Source organism: Odocoileus virginianus, chromosome 6 (assembly GCF_023699985.2).
Source record: "Odocoileus virginianus isolate 20LAN1187 ecotype Illinois chromosome 6, Ovbor_1.2, whole genome shotgun sequence".
Lineage (NCBI taxonomy): Eukaryota > Metazoa > Chordata > Mammalia > Artiodactyla > Cervidae > Odocoileus > Odocoileus virginianus.
Genome location: NC_069679.1, coordinates 71290730 through 71310959, shown reverse-complemented (window position 1 = coordinate 71310959; position 20230 = coordinate 71290730). Strand labels below are relative to the sequence as shown.

General features: G+C 45.5%; 1 protein-coding gene across 5 annotated transcripts in view; it reads left to right on the top strand.

Annotated features, from left to right (window-relative positions):
- DPF3 (double PHD fingers 3) overlaps positions 1-20230 on the top strand; it is a 289836-nt gene that overhangs the window by 214159 nt on the left and 55447 nt on the right. For 3 of the 5 annotated variants that reach the window (XM_070469583.1, XM_070469584.1, XM_070469582.1), the window contains exon 8: positions 8942-9070. In XM_070469583.1, coding sequence (XP_070325684.1) covers positions 8942-9070 — 129 coding nt within the window. Of the gene's footprint in view, positions 1-8941; positions 9071-11946; positions 13347-20230 lie in introns of all 5 variants that reach the window. The other 2 variants (XR_011488366.1, XR_011488365.1) reach the window with 1 other exon arrangement.

Genomic DNA, 20230 nt, shown 5'->3' with positions numbered 1-20230 from the left:
TATGGAGTCTGGCGACGTAGGCCTATCCATAAACCTGAAGACTTATTAAATCAGCCCTCAGCCTTCTCGCCTCCAGAAGGACTAATCTGGGGGCCTGGAGTCATTCTGCCTTAGCAGCACCGCTCCCAAGTCCCTGTCACGCACTCAACACTGTTCAATGCCAGGTGGTAAGGTGGTGCGTGAGGCCTGGCGGTCATGTGTTGAGTGCATCCGAGTGTCTGTATTCCCCTGGGCTCCCTGGCTGCCCCGTCTTCCACATTCATGGAGGAGGGCATCATTCGTCTTCCCTCTGGAGCCCCGGGGTGGGACCGGAGTTCCAATAGGTGGCCAAGAGGAACCAGACTGAATGGAATCCCAACATTTTTATTCCTGGGATCTGTGGGATTTATTTTTTCATCAGTTCTAGTGAAGCAATGAAAAAAAGGTGTCAGGCCTTGGGGATAATTTATATGAGTAAACACGTAAGGAGTAGGGTGAGCAGGAGCATGAGAATTAAGGCCATTTATCCAGGCTTGGAGGCTCTGTGTGCCCTCTGGTCCAGCCTTCGCGCAGTCTTTATCTCATCACTTTAACCCTCTCCTGGCTCTGCTCCACTTGGGCCCAGCGTCGATCTCTTCCCAGCCCCAGCCTTCCGCCGCCTCCCCCTCCCCTCCTGGGTCCCTCATTAAAGGCTGGGTGGAAGGGAGCAGGCAGCGGCGGTGGCCTCCAGCTGAGGCCTGCTCGCTGATTCCGAAGGGAAGGCACGTTGGCTACCCCCCGACACCTCCCGCCCCGTCTCTGCGGCTTCCTCCGCCAGCCCGGCCTGTCCCGTGTGCCCTGTGTGGCCAGCCCGGGGCCGCCTTCCACCTTCTCCCTCTTTGCCTCTCGCTTCCCTTTAACTCCGTCCTCTGAAGGTGCGCTCTGCACAGCCACATGGCACCAGGCTAGGATGCTTTACACTTGAGAGATGAAGTAATAACAGGTGGCAAGACCAGAGGCTGCCAGAGCCCAGGATTCCGGTTGCCATGGCAACATGTCAGACCTGTGGAGGGACGGGAACTGTCAGCCGTGGAGGGTGGCGGGGCGGGGAACGAGGGAGGGGTGAGGGGGCGCAGAGAGGCACAGCGCCTCCTGGAGGGCTCTTCTCCCTGCCCGCCGTGGGTTCCTTGAGCAGCTGCACCGTCCTGCTAGCCGCCTCTGGCTGGACAGCTGCGGGCCCGGACTGGGGTGGGGCTGGGTGGTGGGCACGGAACACGGCCCCGAGGCTGTGCACCCTGGCAGGCGGTCGGGGCGTCTGCTCGGGATGTGAAGTCTTGCTTTTGTGGATGTGCCATGGAGCCTGAACTTCCGGCTGGCTTCCTCCTTCCCTAGGACCCTAGGGAGGAGGCTCTGGTCTCAGCGGAAGCAGATGAAGGGCTGCTGCTGGTGGCCAGCCTGTGGCCTCCATGCATTCTTCTCCTGAGTGGCAGGCGCGTCACTGCAGAAATCAGACCGAAAGAGGGGCCAGACAGCCCTATCTTGTTGGTAGTTCTGTGGAAGGTTTGGGGCCTTGCTTGCCCTTGCCGCGTATCCTGGCTGAAGTCAGAGGTCCTGTGATGTGCTCATGTACTCTTAACATCTTTCCTGAAGGATGGCTAACCCTTTCCCCAGTGTGCTGGTGGGATTATTTGGGACCTGGCTTCCTTTCTCTTGATTTGTTTTATCTGAATACTCCCTCCCACCTCCTGTTATTATTATTGTTTTGCATTTTTTCATGAACTTTGTTCCTGATTTCCATCTTTTTTCCTTTGAACTTTTAAAATTTACCCCCCCCCACCCCCCAGGTGAACCCCTGAACTCTCAAAGTGTTAGAAAGTGTTAGTCGCTGTCCTGTCTGACTTTTTGCAACCCCATGGACTGTAGCCCCCCAGGTTCCTCTGTCTATGGAATGCTCCAGGCAAGCATAATGGAGTGGGTAGCCATGCTCTCCTCTAGGGGATCTTCCCAACCCAGGGATCGAACCTGGGTCTCCTGCATTGCAGGTGGATCCTTTACCATCTGAGCCATGGGGAAGCTCTCTCAAGGCTCACTTTATTTTCTCAGCAGCTTCTTTGTTTCGCTTATATGATCTCAGACCATGAACATTAATCAACAGAAAACCAAATTCATCATTGCAGACGCTGCCATCAACATACCACTCAGGTCTTAGGCCTCCCCATCATCCTGTTCTATGAAGTGGGACTCAATTTCCCATAAGCAGAAGTGGAATGTCTATTTAAATGCTACTGGCAAGGTCTGGGCAAGCTTCCTATTTATAGTAAAACCCTTTTTATAATGACCTCATAGATGGTGCCAGGAAATTGTTCACGGATGGGTCAGGCCAAAGGCCAATAAAGCCACGATGTGAGCTTCACTTTAAAAAATTCCTTCATGAGCCTCTGGAATCCCCTGGAGAAGTGTTTTCATGGAGTCTATGACAATAAACAGGGCCACCGGGATGGATTACTGTGGTAGAGACATTAAAAGTAAGTTCAAAGGGAATTTCCGCTTTTATCAGGCCAATCTCAATACTTTTTATCTCTTTGGGCTTCCCAAGTAAAGTAATGGGTGAATCACGTTGACTTTAAAGAGATCTATGAAATATTTTATATGCAGAATTGGCTCTGGACTTCCTGGAGGCAGAGAAGTGTGATTAGAGGCAGAGTCTCTGGGAACATTGACAACCCAGGGGGTGAATCCCACTTTCTCCACTTCTTAACTAGGCCCTGAAGCCAGCCCCTTCATCTCTTTGGGCTTCAGTTACCTCATCTGTCAGATGCTCCCTACTTCACAAAAATGTTGTGAGAATCAATGAAATAGTATGTGAAAAGCATCAAGGTAAGATCTGTTACCATCTTGTAGTTGTCATATATGTCTGCTTCTTTATCTTCTCAAAAAGTGGTTGAACAGGGAGCTAAGTGGGTAGGCACAGCCTGTTTTTCCCTTCTCAGGAGACAATCCTAGTTTTATACTTTCCTTGTGTGTCTGTGTGTAGGACAATGTTGTACCTACTGTAATAGGGGTATCAGTTCCGTTCAGTTCAGTTCAGTTCAGTTGCTCAGTCATGTCCGACTCTGCAACCCCATGAATCGCAGCACGCCAGGCCTCCCTGTCCATCACCAACTCCTGGAGTTTACTCAAACTCATGTCCGTCGAGTTGGTGATGCCATCCAGCCATCTCATCCTCTGTTGTCCCCTTCTCCTCCTGCCCCCAACCCCTCCCAGCATCAGGGTCTTTTCCAGTGAGTCAACTCTTCCCATGAGGTGGCCAAAGTATTGGAGTTTCAGCTTCAGCATCAGTCCTTCCAATGAACACCCAGGACTGATCTCCTTTAGGATGGACTGGTTGGATCTCCTTGCAGTCCAAGGGACTCTCAAGAATCTTCTCCAACACCACTGTTCAAAAGCATCAGTTCTTCAACGCTCAGCTTTCTTCGCGGTCCAACTCTCACATCCATACATGACCACTGGAAAAACCATAGCCTTGGCTAGATGGACCTTTGTTGGCAAAGTAATGTCTCTGCTTTTTAATATGCTATCTAGGTTGGTCATAACTTTCCTTCCAAGGAGTAAGTGTCTTTTAATTTCGTGGCTGCAATCACCATCTGCAGTGATTTTGGAGCCCAAAAAAATAAAGTCTGACACTGTTTCCCCATCTATTTCCCATGAAGTGATGGAACCAGATGCCATGATCTTAGTTTTCTGAATGTTGAGCTTTAAGCCAAGTTTTTCACTCCCCTCTTTCACTTTCATCAAGAGGCTTTTTAGTTCCTCTTCACTTTCTGCCATAAGGGTGGTGTCATATGCATATCTGAGGTTATTGATATTTCTCTCGGCAATCTTGATTCCAGCTTGTGCTTCTTCCAGCCCAGCGTTTCTCATGATGTACTCTGCATATAAGTTAAATAAGCACGGTGACAATATACAGCCTTGACATACTCCTTTTCCTATTTGGAACCAGTCTGTTGTTCCATGTCCAGTTCTAACTGCTGCTTCCTGACCTGCATATAGGTTTCTCAAGAGGCAAGTCTGGTGGTCTGGTATTCCCATCTCTTGAAGAATTTCCCACAGTTTATTGTGATCCACACAGTCAAAGGCTTTGTCATAGTCAATAAAGCAGAAATAGATGTTTTTCTGGAACTCTCTTGCTTTTTTGATGATCCAGCGGATATTGGCAATTTGATCTCTGGTTCCTCTGCCTTTTCTAAAACCAGCTTGAACATCTGGCAGTTCACACTTCACGTATTGCTGAAGCCTGGCTTGGAGAATTTTGAGCATTACTTTACTAGCATGTGAGATGAGTGCAATTGTGTGGTAGTTTGAGCATTCTTTGGGATTGCCTTTCTTTGGGATTGGAATGAAAACTGACCTTTTACAGTCCTGTGGTCACTGCTGAATTTTCCAGATTTGCTGGCATATTGAGTGCAGCACTTTCACAGCATCATCTTTCAGGATTTGAAATAGCTCAACTGGAATTCCATCACCTCCACTAGCTTTGTTCATAGTGATGCTTCTGAAGGCCCATTTGACTTCACATTCCAGGATGTCTGGCTCTAGGTGAGTGATCACACCATCGTGATTATCTGGGTCATGAAGATCTTTTTTTTTTGTACAGTTCTTCTGTGTATTCTTGCCACCTCTTCTTAATATCTTCTGCTTCTGTTAGGTCCATACCATTTCTGTCCTTTATTGTGCACATCTTTGCATGAAATGTTCCCTTTGTATCTCAAATTTTCTTGAAGAGATCTCTAGTCTTTCCCATTCTATTGTTTTCCTCTATTTCTTTTCATTGATCACGGAGGAAGGCTTTCTTATCTCTCCTTGCTATTCTTTGGAACTCTGCACTCAGATGGGTATATCTTTCCTTTTCTCCTTTGCTTTTTGCTTCTCTTCTTTTCACAGTTATTTGTAAGGCCTCCTCAGACAGCCATTTTGCTTTTTTGCATTTGTTTTCCATGGGGATGGTCTTGATCCCTGTCTCCTGTATAATGTCACGAACCTCTTTCCATAGTTCATCAGGCACTCTGTCTATCAGATCTAGTCCCTTAAATATATTTCTCACTTCCACTGTATAATCATAAGGGATTTGATTTAGGTCATACCTGAATGGTCTAGTGGTTTTCCCTACTTTCTTCAATTTAAGTCTGAATTTGGCAATAAGGAGTTCATAATCTGAGCCGCAGTCAGCTCCCGGTCTTATTTTTGCTAACTGTATAGAGCTTCTCCATCTTTGGCTGCAAAGAATAGAATCAGGGGTATAGTCTAGTGTTATTCTTCCAGCAACCCAGGGCCCTTGGCTACCCACTCTTGTGTACTCTGAGAGCTAGGTAGACATGACCCAGACCAGATGACCCATCAATCCATTTGGACATGGACCAGCTCTTCTCTCTGGGGATTAGGGAAATAACCCAGACAGAGAGGGCTATTCAGAGTGACTGGTTACTGTGCCTCTGTCCCTGTAGGAGGAACTCCCGAGGCATCCCTGGGCTGTTTACCTACCTCTCTGCCCTCCTCTCCTAAGCTGTTCATCTCACACATCATTGTTAACCATTGCCTATGTGCAGGACACATTGGTTTTCTAACAATGAGTTGGATGTGTATACTCCCCTATCTGGAGTAAATCATTGACTATGGGGGGATGAGGCAAGTGTACACATATATGGACAGGGGGAAGGTCCCAGAAGTGACGTCAATAGCATGCTCTCCCCAAGGCCTGACTGGTCATTTCTGGCTAGAGAATTGGGAGAGCTCCATGGGAGAACCCTTGTCCTAAAACTAATCCTAAAGACCCCCAAAGGGTAAGAAGAGAACCAGATGAGAAAGCTGTTGGTTAGTCCATCCCATGCCATTTTACCAAGATGGACGGAAGCTTCAGCTCACGTCATGAGAGGAGAGTAGAAATTGAAGCAGAAAGGATTTCACTAAGTCTAACTGCTTACTATCACTTTCTACACTGGGCCCTCGCTTTGCTAAAATCGTGCCCGCCCACCTGGCCTGTCACAGCTGTACACACCAGGGTCTGCAGTTAGAAGTTTATCACCTTCTTCATCCCTTTGGCTGGGAGCTTTGTATAACCAGCTACTAATACAAATAAATATACATGGAGACCCTGCTCTGCTTCAGTTTCTTCGGAAGCTTTGCTTTGTCAGATGAATTCAGTTCTCTTCTTTGGTCTTTCCCCATAGGTTTGATTTCTCCACCACTGTCTGCTATGCTCTACTAGATTGTTTCTGAATTTTTTATTTCTTTCCAGGTTCAAGTCCCTTGTTTAATATGGTGTTCTACCATTGGTCTGTTGGTGGTAAAAACTGTAAAGAATTATCTGGGCTTTCTTTTTTGTTTTTTGCTGCATAGGTCTTAGTTGTTGTGCTCAGGGGCTTCTCTCTAATTGTGGTTCATGGGCTCTGGAGCATGTGGGTTCTGTAGTTTGTGGTACTCGGGCTGTCTAGTTGAGATATATGGGCTTAGTTGCCCTGTGGCATGTGGGATCTTAGCTTCCCAACCAGGGAACTCGAACCCACATCTGCTGCATTGGAAGGCAGATTCTTTATCACTGGACCACCAGGGAAGTCCCTTTCTGGGCATTCTTATACTCTACATTCTATGTCTTCATTTTTATAAATCATAAGGGATACTGTATGTTGGAGAAAAACTAGATCCTTTGGTTGCTTACAGATTTTGTGAAAGGGGATAAGTCTGATATAAAAGAGAGTCCCTAAGACAGCAGGAAAGAAAAAGGTGATGAGACTGGGCCTCCTGAGAGGTTCGGTGTGATGATATACATGGGAAGCTACCTAAGTTGTGATCGGCATTTCCATGTTTTATATCTAGTTCATACCAGTCATGAAACTTAGCTTTGGTTGACACTCAACCCCTCCATTTGAAATAACCCACTTCTTTCTGTTCATCTTTTGATTGATTTCCATGATAGTTGCCTAATGAAGAAACCCTGAGTTTATTTGTTTCATAAACATACTTGGATTTCCTTGAGAGAGTTCTAAAATTGGTTAAGATGGCAATTGAGTGAAGAAGAAAGGGACTTCCTTCTGGATTTGGGCAATGAATTTTACAGGCAGAGTAAACTTTTTGTGGATGTCCTGGTTTTTGGAGATTATTTGCAAAACCGTTCTGTATGATGCACATCTGTCTTTGAGATGCAGTGACTGATGAAGAAAAACCCACATTCCCGGAGGCCACAGGGTTGGGGTCCCCTTCTCTGTTTACCCCAATCAGCTCCCACTTTTCTTGCAGAGAATTGTCTGCCTCCCTGAAGATGAAAATCAATGACTTAGAAACTGATTAAACAATCCAAATAGCAACTGATAAATGGATTAACCCTCTATAATGTAATTCTATGAGCTTTTGTCTTCCGCCTTCCCCAGGTAAGTTTTTCTATTCCTGGAGGCAAAGAAGAGGCATGGAGGAAGCAGAGGCCAGGGGGAATCATATTAAAGTGGGTGAATCCGTTTATCACTTACTGTCTGGATGGTATTTCTGCTCACATATCTGCTTCCTTTTACAGATTTGTACCCTACGGGACCCTGATTAATGTTAGTCAGTGAATAATGAAAGATAGCGGCAGACGTTGGAATTGGGGAGGAGGAAGGTACCCTTGTGGTTTAGGCTGATCCCATAAACAGAGAGACTTTTCTTCTTTGTCACAGACAGGGAGTGTTAATATGACAAAGAAGTGTCCGCAATAGGGATCGAAAAACAAGGAAAATGAAAGCGTTTCTCCTCATACAAAGAACCTGTCCAAAGCTTTTTAACCAGCCCTTAGAAACTGAGATTTCAGTGCTTGAGGACATGTGCTGTTTTCACAAGGCTTTGTTTTGAAAAATCATGTCCCAAGATATTCCTTTGCTTTTGTGTAAGCCCTTTCAGCAAGGGTGCCTTGTGAAAACCTTACGCCTCAAGATATGCTCATTAACTCACCATTCAATCCATGTCTGGTATGTTGTTTTTCAGTTGCTAAGTCATGTCTGACTCTTAGCGACCCTGTGGACTGCAGCACACCAGGTTTCCCTGTCCTCCACTATCTCCCAGAGTTTGCTCCAGTTCATGTCCATTGTGTTGGTGACACTGTCCACCCATCTCATCCTCTGCTACCCTCTTTTTGCCTTCTATCTTTCCCACCATCAGAGTCTTTTCCACTGTGTTGAGTCTTTGCATTAGGTGGCCAAAGTATTGGAGCTTCAACTTTAGCAGCAGTCCTTCCAATGACTATTCAGGGTTGATGTCCAGTATGATACTGAGCTAAGTGCCCAGTTCTGATATAGGGATCTGCTGATTAACTAGTCCTGGGTGCTTTCCATAACCAATGAGTCTGGACTTTAGGGAGATGGATGGGACTGAACAAGATTGGACACCTATGTACCTGCCACCATGTGTATCAGAGTCCCCAAGAGCATCTTCAGGGCCCTTCCTGGAATGATTCCCTCATCCTTGCTTCTTTGTTTTCCTTTTCAGAGACAGAAGGAATATTTCCTAAACAGGAGCCTCTTTCCCTAGCTAGGGCAAGGCCTAGGTAGTGACCTTTCTCTTTCCCTATAGTCACAGCACCACTGATGGTTGTCATCTGATGTTTGGACCCTGAGGGCTAGTTGTTCAGGATGAGAGAAGTTCACTTGACTCATAGGCTCTCTGGATGCTTCAGTGATCCAGGGATACAATCAGAGGAGCAGGGTTGTTTCTCTACAAACACAGAACTGACAAATATTGCAAAAACCAAACTCGGCTCTGAATGGCTTGCAAGACATTAGTACCATTGAACTGAGGAGAATCATAAAACTTTGCCCAAGAAAACAACCTGGTTGTGACCAAACCTCAGATTCTAAACTTCATATTCTTTCTGGAGCAGATTCAGCCACACCAGTAAGAGAAGAGGGGCCAGTGGAGACTCACTTCAGCCTAACACTGGATTTTTAAAAAAATGTTTCCACAGCCCAGAAAGGACCAGATGGGACAGTCATTCCCAATAACTACTGTGACTTCTGCTTGGGGGGTTCCAACATGAACAAGAAGAGTGGGAGGCCGGAGGAGCTGGTATCCTGTGCAGACTGTGGACGCTCTGGTGAGTGTGGCCCCTTCTCTCATCGTGTGCTCGTAGACCAGGAACTCTTCCACTCTCATTCCTCTGCCATCTTGTCTGGGGCAGGGACTGAAGGGTGGGTCCAGAAGTGATGGTGGTGATTTTTCGAGTGCAAGGGGGATTTTCAGGTTATTTTGACTGTTTTTTCCTTCTTGAGTCTTAAGAACTAAAATCTACGTTCTGGGATCCAGGGAAAAGGGAAAGAAGAAGGTGTGGGCTTGTGTTTGTCCGGCCTTGCCATGAGGTGGATATTTCTTGGTGTGTGTTGTTATGGACGACGGTGAGACAGTGTGGAAACAGCTGGAGACAGAGGCAGTATGCTTCCTCATATCGGGTGATGTGCACGTCACAAAAAGACGTGTTTGTTCTGTGGAAGTGCCTGGGGCAAACTGGAAGAATGTGGAGACATGAATGTTGAGAGAGCTGCCATACCTGGAGTTGTGGGGGAGTCAGAGACCCCTAGGCTTCTGGGTAGCAGCATAAATACCACCTCCATTGGCCACTCATCCCATTTTCTCATGTGGAAAACCAGAGAGAGCCTGGTAGATCAAGGAGGCAAAAGGGCAGGTGTTCTTAGGACTCTTCTGGAGTAGGCTTGGGATGTTTTGAATTTTCATCTTTAATCTATTCAAAGACTAAACCTGGTTTTTTTCTTTTGTTCTTAAAATGAGTTCTGTCTTCAGGCTTTTGTTTTGCTTTTTTCGTGCTGGATCATGGTTGGCTTTTCATATTGTTTTGGGTTGTAATGAGGCTCAAGTGAAAGGCAGGGAGGAAAGTTTCAGACTCATCTTTAGTCTCATCATCTGCTGACTAGTAGATGAAATTCAGTTCTGCTGGGTGGTTGGGTCCAGCAGCCGGGAGTCATGGCTCCTTCCCAGCTCCTTTCTTCCCAGCATCTGTTCAACTCCTAGTCCCAAGAGAGGGCCCGAGATGACCATACCTGGCTTTTCTGGCTCTGTCCGCAGACTTTAGCTTTTAGTCCTTTAATATTTGGATTGTTTAAGGTTTAAGACAGCAAATCAGTAATTTGGAAAAGCATTGTGGTTTCCACTGCATACAACCCCCCACATTTAATGCTTAAGGACCCTGACAGGGTGGCCCATCTGTGCAATTCTGTCAGTTCTTTTACTTGCCAAACGTAATACCTAATGTTGAACTTTTTATTCTACTGGTGCCAGCTGAGACGAGGGGGCCCATGTGGTAGTGGACTCTGGGATATAGACTCTCAAAAAGAAAACGAAGCAAACTCAGAAAGAAAATGAAGCAAATGAAATTCAGTTCAGCATTTTTTTAAGAGCAAGCGATCAGACAAAATCTCTACCACCAGAGGCAGAGTTTCTTGGTGGCGTGATATTCTAGTCAGAATTGTATGGACTGCTGCGGGTTGAGGATGGGTTAGAGAGGGCAGCTTCAGAATTCTCAGTGAAAACTGCTGAGAATGTCCCCTCTTCCTTTCCTACAAAAGGTGGGGTACTTGAATGTGACCCATGGGGGACCAGAAGTGGGGAGCTGGTTTTTCCTATCCAAAGCCTGTCTCTCCCACAGCCTTAACTCAGCTTATTCTTCCCAGGATCTGTCTGCTGTGGGACCCAGGGGGCAGTTTTATACCAGCCTAGGTGTTCTCCTTGCAGTCACCAAGGATTAGTTTTGGTGGATAATTTAGTCTAGGTCTGACTCTGATGTTCCTGAAATAGTTGACACCTGGGGAATAAACAGGTGGCATTAGCCCATGGGATATGCTTTGTTGAGGCAGGTGGGTGAATACTTCTCTAGGGCCTCCCTGGAGTCCTTCCAAGGAAGAGTGTGGAGCTTGGGAAAGCTGTCTTTTCCTTCCCATCTACTCCACTACCTACTTTTCCTGGGAGAAAAAATGAGATTCCTAAAACTGACATTATAAGTGGAGCCTTGTGACCTCAACAGGGGACAGTCCTGGGGCCCATGTAGAATGTGAAAGAGTTTGTACTCAAGTTTTCTAGATTTCAGGATACTGTCTTTTATTCAGCTTTGCCACCCCTAGTTCCCACTTTCTGAGTGCTCTGAGTTAGACTGAACAACCCCAGACTTTCTGGAGTAACTTAGACCTGGGTGTGTTTAAGACCAGGAGCGTGCATTCACGTGCCTGCCTGCCTGTGTGCACACATGCGTGTCGGTGAATGCGCATGTGTGTGGGTGCAGGACACAGACATGTCATCCAGGGGTAAACAAGACGAGAGGCTCTTTGAATACCTACCACTTATCAGACTTTCCAACTTCTTTTTTGCTTTCAGTGCAAATGAACTACATGTTGTAAGGGCAGAATTGAAAGTGTTTGGGAAGAATGGGATTAGAAACGGGTAAAAATAAAAATAAAATGGATGGAGGCTTAACCACCTTGACCGGGTTATCTGACAGTAATACCTTTGTAAAGCTGGCTGTCAAAATGAAGGACAAACATTGTGCAAAGAAACGCCAACTGAAAACACCAAAGAAATACCAACCAGGGCTTAAAAACCACCAAGAAAACTCCTTGTCTGGGGCGGGTGGAGCGAGCGTGCATGTGAATGTGTGCCTTCCGAAGAGAAGAAAGAAAGAAAGATCGTGGTTGAATCTGGCGCTGTCAGAGCTACGGACAAATATATTGTGGTAGAGGTATCCCCAGATGCCTTTCTGGGGAGGGGAGAACCCTTTTCCTTGGAAATGTTGGCTTTGTCCTCTTACCCCAAACCCCTGTCACCAGGTGACGCACCCAGTTAATCCCTTTGGTGTGGAGTGATGTATGACCTTGCTATTAAGAATAACACTGTAATAATGTGTTAAGAGTATTAATGATGCTGTCTGTTGCTTAACCCACGTGCTGATATATTCATCATGCATGTCAGCTCATTTGGAAAGAGGAGAAGGCAGGAAGGAGAAGGAGGCAGCGGCCGCAGCACGCTCCACGGAGGACTTATTCGGTTCCACGTCAGAGAGTGACACCTCGACTTTCCACGGCTTTGACGAGGACGATTTGGAAGAGCCTCGCTCCTGCCGAGGACGTCGCAGTGGCCGGGGCTCGCCCACAGCTGATCAAAAGGGCAGTTGCTAAACGCACGGGACACACTCTCTGGGCAATTAGCCATCACCCTGTGACTTTGGTCATTGTTCTGGTTCTGATTGTTTTTTTTTAAGTGAAAGACAGTTTAGATTTTCCCTTCATCCTGGCTTTTTCCTCTCACCTTCCACTCGTTCCTCTCCTCCTTTCCCTCTATTTAGGGTACGTACAGCAGAAGCACAAACTACTGAAAAGAAGCAGAACGAAAGAGCAGAATTAACAGTCCTTCAGAGAGACGGCATTGTGATGTACTATTTATTTTCCATAGATATGGGAAGTTAGGTGGATTAGCTCTTTTTTGGGGGGGGGATCTTTTTGACATGAGCAGAGTTGATTTCCTCAGTTTCCCTATTTATTGGCAAAATGAAGAGAGGAGGAACCTTGGGTTTGGAAACAAAGAACCAATAATGTTTAAAAAATGATTATTTATATATTCTAGCTATTATTAGTAGACCTCCTTTTTTTTGAGACAGTGAGGGAGAGAGAAGGGAAATCAAATAAATGAAAGTAATATTCCACGTAGAAGAAAGCCTCCGTGGGGGAGGAGTGATCCAAGGTGACCCCATCGGGAGGAGGTCCTCGATCGGAGAGGGTGGCACCATCTGCACCCCATGGAGTCGGCGGCTCCCCACAGCAGACCCCTCCCCACTTCTCCTCCTCGACCTTGCCATCTTCCTCCCCGTTTGCAAGAACGTGTCAGCAGCTCCTGGGAAGCCGGGCCGCCCATGTGTGGCCTCCGTCCAGTGCCTGGGCCCCAACCAGCAGCGTCTGTGGGATCCTCTTCCTCCATCAGCAGAGCTGCTGTTTTGTTGTTGCTGGTTCTTTCCTCGCCTTCCTCCTGGCGAAGAGCGATTTCCAAACTCAGGAATGGACTCCGAGCGGAAAGTCAGGGACTCAGCAGCGACAAAACCACCCGAGGATGCGCTCATGGAAGAAAGAACGTTACCTCACCGCAGAGCTCCCTCTCCCCTCGCCCCTGTCTAAAAACACATAAATACCCGTTGGATGATGAGTCTCCCATGTTTCTTCTATTTTTTATAGTGCCCTCCAGGCACTTTGTTTTATGTTTCCAGTAGCACCTCCTGAAATAAACCAAAGCAACACTTGCTCAAGGCCCCTGGGGTGATGAAGACCATCCGCCTCGTTGCCAGTCCCAAGGATGAACAGCTGTATGGTCCTTGTCCAAAGGTATGTCCTGGCTGACTTGTCTTATAATGAGGGAACACCATCCTAGTTGTTTTGTTTTCTTTATGTTTTTTCCTTTTTCTTTCTTTTTTCCTTTCCCCTCTTCTAACTTGTCTTTTGTTTTTCTGGGTTCAGACCCCCTTACTCATGTGGGAGTGGCCCCTGGAGCATCTTTCTACACAATCATCTACTGTCTGTGTCTGCATGCTTACTTATGTGGGCCCGGGCCTAAGTGTGGGAGCTGAGTCTTCTTGGACTCTGGGGGGGGCTCCATGTGGAGAATGGGGGGGTTTCAACTGCAAGAGAAATGGTTGGCGGAGTGCTTGGCTAACTGCCTCCTTTGGCTATGCCTGGAAGCAGAACCGAGGGAACTGAGGTCGGAGTTGGCTGCTGTCCCGGGGTAGGAGTGAAGGGGCGGCATGTCTAGGGTGGAATTCTTTGCCCTAGGTACCAGGTAAAAGAAGATCTCTGATTAGGTACAACATTTAACCTAGTTGATGTGGAGATTCTGAATCCCCCCCAAGCGTGGTCAGGGTCTCCGGCCTTCATGAGAGTGTAGGTGCAAAGACGTAGGCACGGCCCCTTGGCTTGGGTTGGGAGACCTAGGAGGCCACCCAGGTAATAGGCTGTAAATGTGTGGAAGGCTCTGCTTTGACTATCCAGTTTTTGCAGAGCCTCATGAGTTAGACCTCTCCTTAAACTAACACACCAACCCAACAGAATCAAGGACCAAGCAAAGAAACCCACAGATGGACTCTATGCTTCCTTTTCTGGTAGCCTGAGACAGAAAGGGCTTCCACTTTTCTCCTGCTTTAAATATGCAAATGCTTTCCTGGGCATTTATGCTCATTTGTGAGAGAATGAGAGTAACTACCTCACCCACTTGGGAGATGGTCTGCCTGATCTGTATGTGGCCCTGTTCTTAGAAAATATGGCATAAGCCTCCAACGTTGTAATATTCCTGCATGCTCATGTGTGGGAAAAAGCCAACGTAGCTGGTTCCAGTTGGTTTCTGCAGAGGGGCTGACAACCTGCTCCTGCTGTCATCCTTCACCCCTTTACTTCATCTGTTCTGTTACTTTGACTCAGGATTCACAGCCTTATAACTTGCTCCCACTGGTAAAATATGAGCTTCTACATTAATAAAAATATATCCAACCAATCTATATGGTCATTTGAAATCTTGTAGTCCTGAAATTCTCAGTGACAGCTTGACTTTGAACTTGAAATTAAAGAAAAAACTCACATAAGGCAAATTATGAAAGTTCATCTAATTTCAGAGTCTAGCTTGGGGTTCTGAAGGGGAACCATGAATGAACTGTTTAAACAAACTCCCATGGAGAGATTTATCTGAGGATGGCTACTGCTCACCTATTTTAGTTTTGCTAGCATAACTTGATCTTCAGTGTCTCTTGTTTAGACGTCCTCATCTTTCTTAGCTGGTATGGCAAAGGTGAACGTAATCATGCATCTTAGCATTACTTGAGTACCTTATCTCTTCTTGCTTATAGTATCAGAATTTACAATCTTAAAAAAAAAAAAAAACAAAAAAAAAAACAGGAAAAGAACTGGAAGGGACTTTGAAGATGATCAAGTTCAAGTCCTTCACTTTTCATTGGGAAAGATCAACCCAGAGAGACTGAGTTACATTTGAGAGAGGAAGTGGACATTGCTTGGAGGCAGATGTCTTAAGGAGAATGAAGAAAACTCTAAAAGGAAGCTTAGGAGAAGGAAGCTGGTTGTCCTGGGTTTCCAAGTGCCTTGATGGTCAATGTTATAGTTTATTGACTATAACAACAGTCAGTATTCCTCCTTTCTTTATATAGCAATGGCAAACCATTTATAAGCCAGGCCTTGTTCTGTTTTCCCTGAAACAGTTCATTTAATCCTCTTGACTATCTGTAAGGTAGGTGCTTGTATTACCCACAGTTTACGGATGAGGAAACTGAGGGTTAGTAACTAAGGAATGTACTTGAAGTCCAAGAGCTAATAAGGAGCCAGATTTTGATCCTTGGCAACCTTGACTCCAGGACATAAACTGTTTACTTTTATTATTGTTCTGCGTTGCCCCTTGCATGTTCCATATATGGAATATAGGTATATATAGATATATCTCTCTTCCTTTTTCTCAGGTCCACCTGAGAACTTTAAAAGGTAATTAGTCTTATTAAAAGCAATCTCAAAACTGAAGAGTAAGCAGTAAGATCCCCAAAGATTATTCCAATTAAAATTCTGTGCACAATTTTATAGAGAGCTCATCTTCTAAACCACTGTTTCTAGACCTTCCCTCCTGATGCCTATTAGGGACAAAGATCTACTTTCTTGCAACCTCAGAAATTGCAAGAGTTGTGTGAGTAGTCAGCACATCTATTGTTTTGTTGTTGCTTTTGTTAAGTATCGATATTCAAATATTAATATAAAATTAATTAGAGTCATCAGGATGAAAATGGTCTGATTAGTTTTCTCTGTTCTCAGCTCAGTAAAGCACCACCCCAAATCCTTCAGAAATGTCACCTAATTTTCTGAATCCTAGCCCAAAGATAGGAGAATCAAAGATAGTAGAACCTTCTAAATTTGTTGCAACATACAAAACCCCTGGGGGGAACTCTTTCTATAAAGGTGATTATCGTTGTCTACCTGTTGTTTTTTCCTACCTAGGACAGTCTAAACCTTTACATCTGTTACTGAGACTATGTAGAGAGCAGACCCTCTAATCACTATTAACACTGGGAGTGAGAAATTTGCATTTAATTTTTTTAAAGGTACTTTAAAGTCACTAATGCGATTTGCTACTGGTATTTTATAGAGAAAGATTTAATAAAAACATGATGTTCACATCAATAGTATCCCTTTAAGTCTTCCTGCTTACCTTGCATCTCTCTTTGCACCTAATGGGCTGCAGCCTGGTATTGCCTTTATATAGCACTTGAGGGAACACAAGATCGTTACTCAGGGAGAGAACAGCCTTTAGGCTGTTTGGAGGTTCTCACTTCATGGTGGAATAAAATTAATTAATATTATCCCAATATGCCTCCTGTTACGTCTGATGAATATAATCTTGAACTTGTACTTAAAGTTTGAGCAGACTCATGTGTTAGGAATTTTTCTATGGGGGATTTTGTTGACTTCTGGAAGTGAAGTTACTTGTGCCATGTATTTTCTGAGTGAGGCATTTTTTGAGTAGAAGGCTAGAGTAGAAAAGTCTGAACTCAATCCCTTTGTGAGCTTGTTTCCATGAATCTCTGCCATGGTTTCTCTATCCCTAGGATATGGACATTCCTTGTGTGTGTCAGTTGCTCAGTCATGTCTGACTCTTCGCAATCTCATGGACTGTAGCCTGCCAGGCTCCTCTATTCATGGAGTTAGCCAGGAATGAATACTGGAGTATTATCCAGGCAGGAATACTGGAGTGGGTGGCCATTCCCTTCTCCAGGGGGTCTTCCCAACCCAGGGATCAAATCCGAGTCTCCCGTGTTGCGGACAGATTCTTTACCATCTGAACCGCCAGGAAAGCCCTGGACATTCCTTACCCTGTTACAACACGTAACCAACGTTACCTAACCATGATTCTCCAGACAGCCCTGTGAGGGAAAATGGATTTTCTTTATACCCCTTTTGCCGCTGAGGAAGCTAAGGTTTGATCAGGTTAAATGACTGGTCTGAAGTTCCAGGGTCAGTAGGTGGTGTCTGGGTCTGTCTTGGGTACAATCAGTGAAGGGCTTTGAGGTCTTTCACTCAAGACCTTACTGGATTGAAAGGAGGCATCTGATGCTATAAAACCCAAACCAAATCAACCCAATTCAACCCAAACTGAACCGAGCTCCTAAATCCCAGCCTACTATCCCCTTAGAATCCTGTTGAGAGGTGGCAGTGTCTAAGTTTTCATGAACTTCCCCGAAGAACTGAGGTTGACTGATGGTTAGTGTGCTGGTGTGACATCGGAGTAGGGTGGGTGGAGGGGTGAGGGGGCAGGGAGTGAAGACCTCAGACTCTATTTTGGTCACATACCCAAGTACTTCTAACACTGAAACACTGAATTATATGATTCTGTTGTGCTTAATAAAAGTGATTGCTGACCATTTACTCAAAATAGGAAAAACTGTATAGGGAAAATCGTTCAGCTTGATTGATTTATAAAACAGCTGAGAATGACAGAAGATCCTTGTCAGAACTAAATTACTGGCTAAAAAGCATTTGCAATTAGGTTTTCAAAGTGTTTTAACACTGGCCCTTTGCCAATAACCAAGACTTAAATTTTAAGTTTTGAAATAGTCTTCATACTTACAAATTTGCACAAATAATACAAAGATTTTCCATATACTCTTCACCCAGATTCTTCAATTAACTGAAGTACAATGATCACAACCAAGGAATTCACATTGATGCAGTACTACAATCTACAGACTCTATTCATGATTAATTTACTCCATTATGAGTGACTCAGACATTTTGCCTTTAAGCTGAGGTTTAGGCTAGTATGTTTGTAGAGTATAATATTTTCATTCATTTAGTGGCTAGGGACTGAGTAGGAGCAGCTCAGCCTTGTGAAGGATAGGATGAAATTAAACACAGGGTCAGTGGGTTTATTTGGAATCTAGCTGGGCAGACTAGATATTAGTAAGTAGTTAAAAACATTTAAGAGTGTCATGGGATGGCATGTGAGTATTTTTGCTGTGAATCTCAGTAGTCAGGGAGATTTTCTTGGAGGAAGTCATCCAGATCAACAAAGAGCTGTAGCTTGACTATTGCTATTTAATCTGTAGGCAAGGGTGTCTATTGTGAGAGAGAATGAAGATAGTGCTGAACAAAAAGCAGAACTGGGAATCACAGCCTGAAACGTAAAATGGCAAAAATCACAGCATTTTAAAAAAGTGCTTAAGTATTGTTCTGTAGCATTTTGTCCATGTCCCTAGCGTTAGTGCTCATCAAAATATATTGTGATTTTTTTGGTAGTCTTTCTCATCAAACAGATGGTGTGTTCCTTGAGGGCAAAATGATGTCATGCATATCCTTCGGACAGTACCCAACACCATTGTGCCATAATTATTTGTTGAGATAAACAGAACTGAGCAATGTTTCTGAGCTAATTAGTGGAAGGATTTAGCATCTCCTTCTATGCACAGTGGATGCTCAAGAAATTTTCTTGGCAGAAAAGTTGAAGCCATAGCTGGACACAGTATCCAATGGCCAAGTGAAGGTGGTAAATCACAGAAGGCAGTGACATGGTGGGGGCGGTGGGGGAGGGAGAGAGAACGAGGACATGAAGATGGGGTGAGGGGCAAGTAGGAGATCTGTGGAGTGATGGAAAGTAAGCCTCCTGAAGGCGGCTGAGAGCAGAAGACTTAGATATAGCAGGACATTCCCAGTGGCCCGCACTTGGCCCAGAAAGAGAAAATGGATGTAGGAGCATAAGGTTGGGAACCAACCAACTACTTTCTAGGTGGCTTAATTAGGGCAGAAGAAAAATGTGTGTGTGTGTGTGTGTGTGTGTGTGTATATTGGGGGGGGGGTCAAAGGTAGAAATTTGAGGAAACAGAAAGGATGTGGGGTATGGTTATGCGACAGACTCACCAAACAAGCAATGAAACAAGGCTGGGTGGGTGGGAATCTGGGCCACTGGGGGAGGGACTGGAAGACTCCTGGCAGAGGGTGAAAGTCTGATGGATGCCCAACTTGGCAAGTGCTCTCTGGGGGCTCTAGAGAAAGGCCAGCTGGTTCTGTTGCTGGAGTGAAGGGGATGGAGGAGACGAAACAGTGAAGAGATGAGCACAGGGGAGGGTGAGGAGGGGAGCCTGGGAAGGGACAGCAGAGAAGCAGAGCCAAGAAGGGGACAGTGGGATGGGATGGATACAGAGGAAAGATTCAGGAGCAGGGGTGTAGGGAAGGCTTGGCAGCGGGTGGAAATGAGGCCCTTTTCAGTTTTCCTTTGAAAGCATCAGTGGATGGATAGAGTCTTGGCTTTGGAAGTGCAGCAAATCCAGTCCTGTACACCTGACCAGTGATGCCTTGGGTACCAGAAGTGATGGGGGATGGGAAGGGGAGGTGCAACTTGGAAGAGGCTGAGCAGCTCATTTGATTTTTTTTTTTTTTTTTTTTAGCTCATTTGATTTTGAACTTTGTTCCCTGCTGGCTTGGCCACTTTACAGTTGAACCCTCCCCACCCCTCCTCTCACCACTCAGAGTGAGCTGGACACCATGGGGACACCCATCTCTGCCCTCAGGAACTGCTTCTTGGGGTGAAATGTGATAGTCCTTGGTTTTATTGCTTACTCCTTTGTGCCGACTACTCCATTCCAAAGACCAAAATAACCTGGCAGACTTCATTTCAGCTAGAAGCAAAATCCTTGCCCGGTTGGTTCCCATCTAGGCTAAAGGGACCCACCTGGTTTGAACTGCCGCCTCGTTCCAAGGCTGACTCCGGGGATCACTGGGCTAGTTGAGGACTGGAACAGATATCTTGGCTTGATTCTCTCTCTGAGTAATTCTGACACCCTGGGGCAGGATTGGGTATGAGAGCGTATGCGTGAAGCCTTTTGGCCTTAGACCAAATGGGGCAACCATTGGGCTTTGCTGTGACTACTATGGGTCCTGTACCATAGATACTACTCATTTCCATTTAAGTGACAGGTGACAGATTCTATCATAATGGTCCTTCTGGAGTATTTCAACAGGGAAAAGATTGTTTCATTTCCAAGTAGAGGAGAAAAAAGTACAGATATTGCTGATACCCAGTTTTGCCTGCTACGCCACCTAGGAATTAAAAATCCAGCCACGCCCTGTTTCTCGCCTCATTCTGTTGCCCAGGAGCAGCTGATCTCTCCCATTCCTGGCTGATGCTGAGCTCCTGGTGTTGAATGAAGGCACGAGAGACAACTAGTCTGGTGCTC